The sequence below is a fragment of the Pleurodeles waltl genome, chromosome 8 (assembly GCF_031143425.1).
Source record: "Pleurodeles waltl isolate 20211129_DDA chromosome 8, aPleWal1.hap1.20221129, whole genome shotgun sequence".
NCBI classification, from domain to species: domain Eukaryota; kingdom Metazoa; phylum Chordata; class Amphibia; order Caudata; family Salamandridae; genus Pleurodeles; species Pleurodeles waltl.
In genome coordinates, this window is record NC_090447.1 from 402,170,316 (window position 1) to 402,182,805 (window position 12,490).

The 12,490-nt window shown below is 44.2% G+C and overlaps 1 protein-coding gene across 2 annotated transcripts in view; it reads right to left on the reverse strand.

Annotated features, from left to right (window-relative positions):
• Positions 1–11,337, reverse strand: part of UBE3A (ubiquitin protein ligase E3A) — a 250,200-nt gene extending 238,863 nt beyond the window's left edge. The window contains exon 1 of one of the 2 annotated variants that reach the window (XM_069204274.1): positions 10,979–11,337. In XM_069204274.1, coding sequence (XP_069060375.1) covers positions 10,979–11,082 — 104 coding nt within the window. In that variant the 5' untranslated portion in view covers positions 11,083–11,337. The remainder of the gene's footprint in view (positions 1–10,978) is intronic. The other variant, XM_069204273.1, reaches the window with a different exon arrangement.
• Between the last annotated feature and the right edge of the window lie 1,153 nt (positions 11,338–12,490).

Below are 12,490 nucleotides of genomic sequence, written 5' to 3' on the forward strand. Positions count from 1 at the left end.
GCGGGTGACGGCGCCCACTAGGCGCTCCAGACTCGACACGGCTGGGGGCATACAGCATCGACTAAGAACCTGGGCGAGCGGACGGGTCCTTCCGCGGCCGAGAATGAGATGACAACCCAGATCCCACAAACTTGAGCAACTATTCACCCGGAGGCCGGAGAGACGACAATGGAAACGGGGGAGCAAACTAAGCACTCAACCAACTCAAGCGCAGTGAGTACCAACGATCCTAGCACCTCCTAGAGGCATAAACACCCCCCTCCCCAAAAGGCCCCCCGAGAGACTACGCCAGAATTCCCACAGAAGTGACCGGGCCCCAAAATCAGAACTAGTAACATTACCGTAAACCAACCCATTGGGGGCCCCCATCCCGACACGGCCGCGAACTTGCAGCACCGACTGGGATCCCAACAGAAGTCCATCCGTGGACTAGAACGGGAGTGCTGCCCAGATACCGTAAATCCGAGTGACCAACTTTCCAGAGATCGGAAAGACGGCAATGGAAACGGGGGAACAAAATGAGTACTCAACCAACTGCAGTGAGTAACCAATGACCCAACCACCTCCCAGAAGTACAAAACCCCACCGTCGTCGTCGTCAGAACTAATAACATTAAAGCTGGCCGCAGCCCTGTCGAACTAAGAGAACGGCACACCGACTGCAACTTATTTTGGCCACCAGCGTCCCGGTGGATGGCGCTGCCGCGTTGAGGACTGCATAAAACGCTTGCCCCCTCGCTTAAAATCCTAATCATCTATCTGTCTAAAGTAACGACCTCTAGAAGGTCTGCCCTCTGAAGACCATAATCGGACGCCCACACCCTAACCTGCTGTAAATAAACGCTCTCACCTCTACCAATACAGGACAAAGCTAACAAAATGGGCAAGCCCAAAAAACGAGCTGGTCAAGACCAAGAAGAACCAACAGCAGACAAGAAACCCGGACAATCTCTCCACACGGCTTCCCAGAGCACAACAACTCAACAAGAAACAACCCTGGATACAATCCTATAAGCCATAAGGGAGTCTCGCGAAGCACTCGAACAAAAAAATAGATAATCTAACGGTGGACTTGTCACTGCTGAGAGACGATCATCGAAAACTCACAGAAAGAGTGGGGGCCACAGAAAAAACATTAAACGCGGTGACGTCTACTCAAAAGACACTGACTCCTGAAACGTCAGATTTAATTTCCAGGATCAAAACCCTAGAATCCAGAGCCGAGGACGCCGAGAATCGATCCCGGAGGAGCAACCTGAGAATAATTGGAATGCCGGAAGGTGTGGAACTCTCGGCATCGAACACAGAGATATTCCTAGAAAATTGGCTCAAAGACACAGTCCCGCCGGAGGGCTTTTCGGCATTCTTTGCAATCGAAAGAGCACACCGAGTCCCCGGTAGACCACCTCCACCGGGATCCAGACACCACCCGATAGTAGCAAAACTACTGCACTTTAAAGATAGGGACTATATACTCTCTCAACTTCGTATTAAAGGGGAAATCATTCTAGACAACCAGCGCATCATGGTATTCCCTGACTTCACCAAAGAAACTCAAAACCAGAGAGCTTCATACAATAACCATAAACGAGCCCTACGCGAGAAAGGCATCAAATATGCAATGCGCTTCCCGGCTAAACTGAGAGTGGAACACGAGGGCAAGACGCACTTTTTCTCAACCCCACAGCCGGTAGGAGATTGGCTAGAAACCCTAAATACCACGTCTTTGAGCGAGCTGAGTGGAACACCTCGGGCAGGAAACGCAGTAAATCTTCTAAAAGAGCACGAGAAACTGCACCCTCCAGACACCAATCACTACAAGGAATGCACGAAGCAGTAGATGCAGTAGCGGCCTTGAACAGAGGAGCCCCACACCGCTCGCAAACCTCAGGTGATGTCTCGGACCATGACTTGAGCTGCGGGAGTCTTTCAATATCATCCCAAGACACATGCACCAATCTACCAAAAGTGACCCCCAGAGCGGCGGAAGATCTCATCTAATCCCGCAAGAACCGGTCAGTGATCACCTAATTTACCAAGCGATCACCCCCCTATATACAACCCCTGTAGAGGCTAACCTTCTAGGCAACCTCCAGTGTACAGTAAACCTCGAACACTCACTCACTGGCAGCAAATATACCTCAGCTGGGTCCCCAGAACGTCCCGGGGTGTAAGCTCTCGGCCCTGACGCGCCTCCCACCTCCAATAGGATAGTTTATATGGTTTGGACGGGGAAAGTTTTGTCATCCGGTCCTGGGGAGAGGGAGTTGGGTAAAGTTCGAATTAGAGTTGGGAAAGGGACAAATCATGCAAACACAATCACTTTAGAAGGCAGATCTCAAACTAAATATAGGATGACTAACTTAGCCTCACTTGCCGCAGAGCCCGTGAGTAACTCTGCCAACACCACTAAGATTAACCAAGATAATGCCTACTCACTATAAGATTATAACCTGGAATGTAAGAGGTCAAATAATTGCTACTAACTACTCAGCCTATGCCAAGGGAGTTCTAATGTGGATCCATCCAGGGGTCCCTTTCCAAATACTCCACAAGATTATTGACAAAGAGGGAAGATACGTATTAGCAAGTGGAATATTGGGTGGCAGAGAAGTGACAATTGGAGGAGTATACGCCCCCAACCATGACCAAGGTAAATTCCTCAACAGGTTATCGCTAGAATTATATTTGTGCCAGCCAGGAGAGGACCTAATCAGAGGGGACTTTAACTGCATCACCAGTAACTCCCTGGACAGATCGCACCCCCCAGTATCACAATCCCAATCACTGAAAACGGCGAAGCAACTCATAGAATGGCAACAACACTGGCAATTAATAGACTGTTGGAGAACACTTAACCCACACTCTAGGGACTACTCATACTACTCACCTGTACACGATCTACATGTTAGACTCGATACCATCCTGGTATCCCCTGAAATGCAGAGCGACGTGGTATCTGTGGAATATCTTAGCCGAACGATTTCTGATCTTAGCCGAACGATTTCTGATCACATCCCCCTGATAGCTTCATTGGGCTGGGGCAGAGAGAGACCGACAATCCCAACTTGGCGCCTCAGAGCAGAAATGCTTGAAGACGAAGCGTTTAAACATACTTTACATACAGCTATCGGTGAGTTTTTCAAACACAACGAGGGTACGGCATCTACTAGATCCATTGAATGGGAAACCTTCAAAATAGTTATCTGGGGAAAATGCATTGCTGAAAATATAGGGGCCCGAAAGTCTATCGAAGCGGAACTCCTTCAACTGGAAGACTCTCTTAGAGACCTGGAAAGAAAGTGCCCCACACAACCTGACTTACACCCTGCAATAGCGACTACTAGGGCGAAAATTCACGTAGCCACCAATACACCTGCCCGCTTCGATTATAAACAACACGTAACCAGACTACACTCAGAGGGGGACAAAGCTAGCGCTTTACTTGCCTGGCTCGCGCAACCCCCAAAAAACAAACTGTAATAGTTGAAATCAAAAACTCACAGGGCACACACGTTTACACCCAAAAAGACATTAACTCTGTCTTCCAAGACAAGAGTACTATGCACTCCTATATGCCCACCCCACTATAACATTGACCCCCACCCAGTTATGTGAATTAGAGTCCCTCACCACCCTCAACTTGTCAACAGCAGACAATTCGGCTCTAGCGACGCCTATATCGATCGTGGAAATAAAAACAGCAATCCAAAGCATGGCCAGGGGTAAAGTACCAGGAGCGGATGGGCTTCCACTAGAATTCTACCACCAGTATCAAGACCTACTAGCCCCCCACCTCTGCGCATTGTATGCAGAAGCATGGAATAGTAACTCTCTCCCACAGTCCACCAACACTGCTATTATGATCCCCCTGCTAAAACCAGATAGACCCGCCACAGACGTCCGCTCTTACTGTCCCCTATCAATGCTCAATATAGATTTTAAATTTTTAAGCCGGATCTTAGCTGATAGATTACTCCCCCATATGCCATCATTGATTCACCAAGACCAATCGGGGTTCATACCCAATCGTAGCACATCCCAAAATATTAGACGCCTCATATCAATACTCCACTCCTTGTCCCCGAACTTACCTCAAGCGGCGATCATCTCGGTAGATATTGAGAAGGCATTTGACAGCTTAAGATGGGACTATCTGGAACAAGCTATGCTAAAGCTGGGATTGGGCAGAGGATTTGTAAGGTGGACCAAACTATTATATACCAACCCTACTGCAAGAGTAAAAACAAGCAACTATATTTCCCCTTCGTTTCAGATTGGCAGGGGCACAAGACAAGGATGTCCATTATCCCCCCTTCTTTTCGCAATAGAGCCCCTAGCGCATATGGCAAGAACAGGCCTCCATTATAGGGGCATCCCAATAAATGATTGGACCCACCACATTGCATTATACGCTGATGACATGTTGCTCTTACTACAAAACTGAGAATCAGATTTACCTGGGGCCATGAGAATGATGGACAGTTACTGTACTGCCTCCGGACTGCGGATTAACTGGAGAAAGTCTGCCATTTTCCCACTACACCAAGAGACCCCGGAGCCAAATGACACAAGAGGCCTCCCCTGGTCACCTAACACATTCAAATACTTAGGAGTAAAAATGTACCACTCAGTAAATGACCTACTAGAAGGAAACATACAAGGAGCACTCAGAGGGATCAGAGCCAGTATGCGCTTTTGGGAAACATTACCACTAACAGTCACAGGCAGAGTAGCTCTTCTCAAAATGATAGTGCTGCCCAGACTGCTGTACTATTTCTCAACTATCCCACTCATAATCCCGAAAGCAGTATTCAAAGAAATAGAGTCCATGTCTACAAACTTCATTTGGGGTCCGAGCAGACATAGAATGGCACTAAGAACACTCCAGAGACCTACAGCTGAGGGTGGCCTTGCTGCCCCAGACATGGAATTATACTACTGGGCAGGACAACTTCAATGGGTCGCAAAATTAATATGTAGCCCTCAAATTGAGGCGGAGCTACGCCTTCCCTTAAACTGCCCCATAGAAAGGATACAGGGCATACTACTGAACCCCCGGAAAACCAAACAGCTGCTCCCAATAGAATGGGAGTCTGGTAGACACTGTTGGTCTCAACATCTGAAACGCTCCCACATTAATACCCCTTACACCCCGGAGGCCCCACTGTCCTGCATGATCCATGTCTCAGGGAAGCAAAGTATTTCAGGCATCAACAAACTAATCTTGCATAATATTACTAAACTAGGAGACCTATACGGCGGAGGGAAACTCCTCACATACACTGAGCTACAAACACAATATAACCTCCCCCCCAGTTTATTCATTACCCACAATGCCATTATTAAAATTGCTCAAAAAACCTGGAGAACTGGAATCCTTGAACCCCCCCACTCATAATAGCAGCAATACTATTTGCTCCATAGGGGACCAAAAAGGGGTAGTATCCAGAATCTATAAAGCACTACATGCCTACCCCTAGAAAAACTTAAAAACAAACTGGAGCTGCCCCCAACTTAACACATTCTGGGAAGAGGCCTTTGCTAAAACATCAGCCTGCACTAATAGATTATTAATTAAATCCCCGGCAGTGGCGCTACTGGAGGACTTTCCACGCCCGATAGCTCATAAAATCACCAACAAATTTATAGACCTTGCTCTAATCCTAGCAAGAAGGGAAATAACCACAAACTGGAAATCACCAACTGGCCCACAAATATCCAGATGGCAAAACTCTTTAGTGAAATGGGCAGAAGCAGAAGGAACTTCACTGCTTCGTGAGGCAATACGCGAACTCCGACCAAGGGATGATGCATCCCAATGGGAATTAATCCTTGGAAAATTAAAATCACCAAATGCATTCTCCGAAGAAGCAAACAGCACGGCTACGGACTCAGATACAGACTCCAACGCAACACAGGAAACCTAATGGCTCTGCGAGCGAGGACAGAAACAACTAACAATTGAGACCTGCCAAAAGTGAATAATTTTGATATAATTAGAAGCATGAGGGGAGGGAACAGTTAATCTAAGCACTGTTACGATAATGTTGTTATTGTTATATTCAAAAATTGGAATAAAATCTTTAAAAAAAAAAAAAGTAGGTGGAACATAAATTATTCTGTTTTTTTATGAGTTAAACTTGAATGGTCATAAAAACACACAGTGTCTACACTTGGAAATTAATGCTAACAGCGGAGGTGTGAAGGACAGTAAACAGAAGCTTTGAGAATCATCTGCACAGAGGTGGTAGCAGAAACCACAAAATATTCAGTCGCCCACGAAGGTGGTTTACCGGGAGAAAAGTAATGGTCACAAGAAACGTGAGGTTGCAAACAGAGTGAAGTGTGTGAGATCAGAGAATTATCTATTTTTTAAAATAGCCAAAAACAAATAAACACTTGAGGTTAGTCCGGTCAGTGCTGTATCACAAGACTGTCAAAAAAACGATACAGCAGTGAACTGTCAAGAAGGCACCCGACAGTTCAAGGAGGAAAAGTAAGTCTGAAAGAAGAACATGAAAGACTGAAAGTACGCAACTAGAGATACGAAGAAGCAAACATTTGGTTAAGTGAAAAGTATTGGCACTGGCCTGGAGAGGTATAGTAGCTTATGGGTGAATGGGTGGAGATTGGCCACTCGTATGCTGGAAAAGAAAGCACAGTGGAATATTGAAGAGTAATTTTGAAGCAGCAGCTTCTTCCAACAGAGGCAGTCTCACAGTAAACTTTAAACATTATCAGTAAGCACTGGTAGCTAGAGACTAGTTGAAAAAGTGTGAGGCTGAAGTGAGAAAGCAAGAGGAAAGAGGTTTCAAAATTACAAGGCAAATGGGTCCGAGAGAGCACCAGGAGACTTAGGAGATTGGACTCAGTTGTAAAAGGTGAATAGGATAAAGTAGGTCTGTTGGTGGAGAAGGGTGAAAGAGGTACTCAGAGCAGATAAATGAGTTTACTGAAAGCTGACAAAAGAGGGCGGACCTAATAGTTTGTTTCTCAAAATGAAAATCAGCAAAGTGATCAGCAATAAGGGCTGAATGTGAAATAGTGGTGTGTTGGGGTCCAAGCAGTGAGCAGTTGGTTTGTATAGGTTTTTCAAAAATTGGAGAATGTGATTACGTCCAAAACACAGTTAATTTTGGCTGCATCCAGGGCGTCTAGAAAAAAGATGAGTGCTAGCTTGAAGATTTCAAAAGGGCTTCACAAGCTAATCCATCTGCTTAGAAAAAGTGCAAAGTATACTTGAAGAGTTCGATATTTGGAGACATCCAGTTCATTGAAAAGCAGTAACCTGGAGGTAAATTTACAAAATTTACAAACGTGAAACTTGGTATATACAGTAGCATGCAGGTTGCCACTAAAATGACCAAAGGAATTGAAGACATATGATCAGGTAACGTTGCAACGAATTTTGGTAAAACACAGTGTGATCGGTTCTGACAGTACTTTTAAGACAAATAATCGAGTTGATGGTGGAGGGAGTCTAAGGAAGTTCCAGTGGATATGGCTATAGTCCGAAAGGAATAGGTCACATTGGCTAAGAGTAGTTATGTGTATTAGTGATGTGACTGACGTTTGAGTATGCAGGCAAATGTGCTTGAAGGCTAGAAAGTAATCAGAAGGGAACTGCAAGAAGAGGATATTTTGTGTTTTGTCTTTAAGCAAGCTGTGTCACGTTGCTACTCTCAACACAAGCTTCAGCAGTTCGGGCTGGACTGTTCCCATGAGGAACAGGGTTAAGACGGATTTGCATATGGCTGGGTCCAAACTGGGGTGGCATGGTGAGGAAAAGAATGATGGGTTAAACCCAGATCTGTGACTGGGGGTGAGTGTTTGCAGTGTTCAGCACTCCGTCCATCATCCTTTTGTGTTGCCACTTAAGGAACATCAGGATATTGTGTTTTAAGAAAGTAATTTTGGCTTTAAAGAGGTATGTCGCTAAACTGGGTTGAAAGCCGGTGAATAGGCTGCTGGATGTCTATGCTGCTAAATGTGTCCCAGTAGTGAGCTTTGGGGCAGGGACTTGGGGGTCATGTAAATGTCACTGATTGATAGATGGTGGAAAATAAATCTCAAAAGTGTTCCGACTGCCCCTCAAGTAGCTCCTCTACTATTTGCCATTATGAATTAGGGTTGCCCTTCGTAGAAGATGGTCTAGCTATAGCACCTTTACTTATGTGGCATTCCACCTGGACGAAACAAAAGGCTATGTAAAATAGGGATGTAGCAAAGGATTGTGTAGGATTATATTTAGCAGGGAGATTCCTTGGTTAGAGTATATCAGAAGGGTGTGCCAGTAGATGGATGTCACAAAATATTTTAATGGTCCTGAAAACCTGCAGACATTTAATAGGGATAATTTTAGCACTTTATTGATTAATGCCCAACATCAGAAGAAGATCAGATAAATTGAACGTGACTGTTAACGTTATGTCGCTTTACTAACTTGCAGAGGCATACAACCATATGTCAATTTAGTCACAAATCAAACTCATAGGTTCTTTTTAACTGGATTTTCTCTAAAAATTATAAACGTTCTTGGGTCTTTCCTAATGAGCCATGACTTGTCAGCTGCCCTACCCTCTTGCCCATGCAACACTTGTTCAAAGAAAGACACTTTATATTTACACTTGTTAGTGGGTTCTATGTGAAATTTAGAAACTGCTTTATTACATGTTTGTTAAAATATTTCAATTTTTCACAATGTTTGCCAGCTCTGAGGTATTCGCAACAAATACCAACCCAGTTAATTTTCAAGTCTATTGCTAAATATTTGGGGGAAATCAGAAACATCGGAAGATTGGCTTCGTAGGACCATATTTTAAAGGGATAATAATTCGACCCATGTTAAGTTTTATGGGGTTTTAAATATTGTATTTATTTAGCTAGTTGCAAGTAGTGTGTTCGCATTTTTTATGCATAGATCTTGTGAAATTCTGGCTAATAATTGCCTTGTTTTTATAGTATATGTTTATGGGTTTCATTATACGGTATTTTGATTAAATGATTTATGTTGGTTTGTGTATTTGATATCTTTTATGACTTGGGCCTTGCTCTGCCGAATAAAGATTGATTTCACTTGAAAATCAGATTGTCACCAGTTCAAATATTCTAGGTTTGCATGTTACATTGTGTGGAGCAGTTTAAGTGTTATAAGACATCGCCAGTGACAATATGTGTACATGAAATCTAAAAGCAGGGAATCCAACATTGTTGAGAGTTGATGTGGTAAAGGTGGTCAGATCTGAAGCTATGAGGCAAGGCATCTTATCTAACATATGGCAAAGCTTTAAACCTGGCCAATAAATAACAATATTAATCCTACACGATTATTAGATGCTGAGAATGCATGGATTCTCTATGGACTAGCATGGAACACTGCACATGTATTATGATGTCTGAATGAAAGAAGTAAACACTTGCCAGCAGCCCCCAAGAAAACGACTATCTAAATAGCGTATATGAAAGAAATCCAAGCTGAAAACATGCATCTCAACTCTATGACTGAAGGTCTCATAGTGGGTGCATTAAGAGCGGTGCTAAGTGGTGATTGAGTGGCAACCAGGCGCTGTACATGACAAAATTAATTATATATGCAAGTGTCTGTAAAAATATCTTAAGTCAGGTAATTATAAGTTAGGATCTGTGACAGCAGAAGTAATCTGCATGTTGGTTATAGAAGAGATGTACCAATGGCGTGATTATTCTTCTACATGATAAGACAGCATGCGTCAAAATTCACTGCTCGGGAACTATCAGTGTCTGATTAAAAGGAACGCGTGTGTATATAGTTACACCATATACTTTAATTGAGCAACGTCTGCCACAGAGTACAGCAAAACAGTTATAAGGTTGTACATGACAAGTCAGATGTAAGATCATAACTTGCACAGTTGACATATTATAGGCTATGGTCTGACAAGGTATGCACTTGACGTGTAGTAGACTGTAGGAATTACACGATACGCTTGTGTTCAATAGCAACGTGCTTGGCATGCGTATTATAATCAGGGATTCTGTAGTAGCTCATTGTTGTGGCCCGATTTTAATGGCAACGCAATGGAAAATTAATAAACCTCTTCCCTAGCAAAGAGGACACAACCCTGCTTAATAATTTAAAGAGCTGCCCAAAACGACTCGCGCAGAGACACACAAGACTTCTAAACGTATTCATGTGCCTTGTGCCTACCCACACACACACACACTTGCTTCGCTCGTTTGTAGTCAGGTCTCCAGCACTAGGAGGTGCTACGCAGCTGCACGAGCAAATCCCAAGTTACATGCGAAATCCCGTAAGACCAACAGAATGCAGAACCAACCCAAAGTCCTAAAGCCGTTTTGGACTGCTCAGATCTCCGCACACCGCTTTTAAGTTGACTTAGCTACTCATTTAATGACAAAGGCCACAATCGAAAAATCAGCATGTTATTTTTGTACATAAGTAAATATTCACTTCCTGACTCCTGCAGAAATAGGTCTAAACTATATATAGGGATGTAGTATAAACATTCCGGTATATCCGATAATAAAGCGTGGGTTATCAGTGGTTAGTAAAGGGCCAATCGTAAAGGAATTGTGAGGGTTAGGGAGATCATCCATCATTAGACACCTACTGGCACTGTGTGATTAGAATACCCGATGTCTTCCAGACCAGAGGATAGAGAAAGAATAAACATAACCTAGGTGCTCAACAAATACTACCACTTAACAGTTACTAAGGTATACCTTAGACATAAGATACTGTATTCCCGGCGCTCCGTATCAATAACTCTTGCTTTCTGCAATTGGTAAGAAAACACCAGGGGACACCTATGACACACTCCTGACAGTACAGCGACTTACACCTCCTACGGATCCCTAGTTTCTTCCATGAATGACATTCTAATCTCCAAAGAACACGAGTGTTTGAGAACGTTTTGACAGTAAACCTAGCCTTCCCCTGCTGCCCTCTTAGATATTCCCTCAAACATCCAACCCACCTGTCGGGCGGCAGCTTGGATGTGTCTCCTCGGGCTCCCGCCTCAGCTAGCTGCGTTTCGCCCTGACACTCCTGCAGCTGCTGAGGCAGCTCGTCGGAACTCATGCGAGTCTCAGCCTTGCCGCCCCTCGGCCTCTCCCGGGCCCGGCGCCTTCTTGGGGCCGCTCACTGTGTAGAAGCACGCGAACGCACGGACATGAGCAAAGCTTGGGGTGAACTTGATGGGGCTATGCTGTTCCGGCGCGGGTGGGGAGAGGCAGCTACCGGGGGGTAAACGGTGGAAGAGGTCTATACTCTCTGTTCACCCCGAACCGAGCTCCGCCATCTTGGTTCAAGTCACGGATGCCTCTGGCAGCGAAAGCTGGGAGGACTGGCCAGGCGAGCCTATCCCACAGTGCACAGCGCTCTTCGCTTGATCTCCAGATTATCATAGAGTCTCTGCTACAGTTTTCTAAAACTGCACTGCTAAAGCTGCAGAGGGGTTGGTCGGGGTTTAGAGTAGTGGCCGTCTTTGGATCCAGCAAAACTGCGTTCTTTTATTCAAAATATTCTTGTAGAATATGGTATCAATAATTAAGCAAAATGGTTTGAACACACCAGTAGAAGACCTTAAATTATGTATCAGAAGTAATTCTATTAAAATCTCCAGCGAGGGCAAAGGGACCGGGTGGCAGTGTGCCTTCTTCCCAATCCATACTACTAATATAAACCATTGTCAGTGTCAGCGATTTCTTAACTTCCATCTCGGTTAACGTCTATTGGCCCCGCAGGGAACTCTGTGATTGGCTCTTGAACTTCGCATCGGTTAGGATCTCCAGTGTTCTCGCGAGATCTTATCTGCGGCTGGTTACTCTGTAATTTTAAGGACGTAAAAAGCCGTAAAGGGATATCTTGGCGACTTGGTACCCGATTGGATATTTCATCACACCTGTCAGTTTCATTCCCGTGAGTGTGCATATTTATTTTCAGAAGCCTTCATCCTGTTGCAGCCCCTCATTGTGAAACACATCTTCTAGTAGTGTGGCATTGTAAGCCTCTATGTTTTTTTTTGTTTCGAGGTTGGTGGCTTCACTACCTTTAGTATACTACCGAGACAAACAATATGTGGAGGCAAATGTGAAGATAAAAAAAAACGCTCAATTATACATCCTAACGTGCTAATTAGATTTAACCCACAAGAGCTAATCATTGTTTTTCCAGCATTCGCGTTAAGAATTTTTCAATTCTATTAAGGACACGGAGGTGAGGATTATGCTTCTCTTTCTATGCTTTATTTTTAACAGAAGCCAATCAAAGTAAAGAACAGAAAAAAATACAAATCCCTATAGTCCATCTACACGTGATGACCATAGAGGAGGACTCCCATACAACTCTGCCTCACATAATTCAATTCTATGTCAGGACCGGAGGCTTCGATTATGCTTCTCTTTTATGCTTTATTTTTTCACAGCAGCCAATAAAAAACCTTTATTATAAAAAAAACTTCATTTCCCATGACCAAATGATCACATGA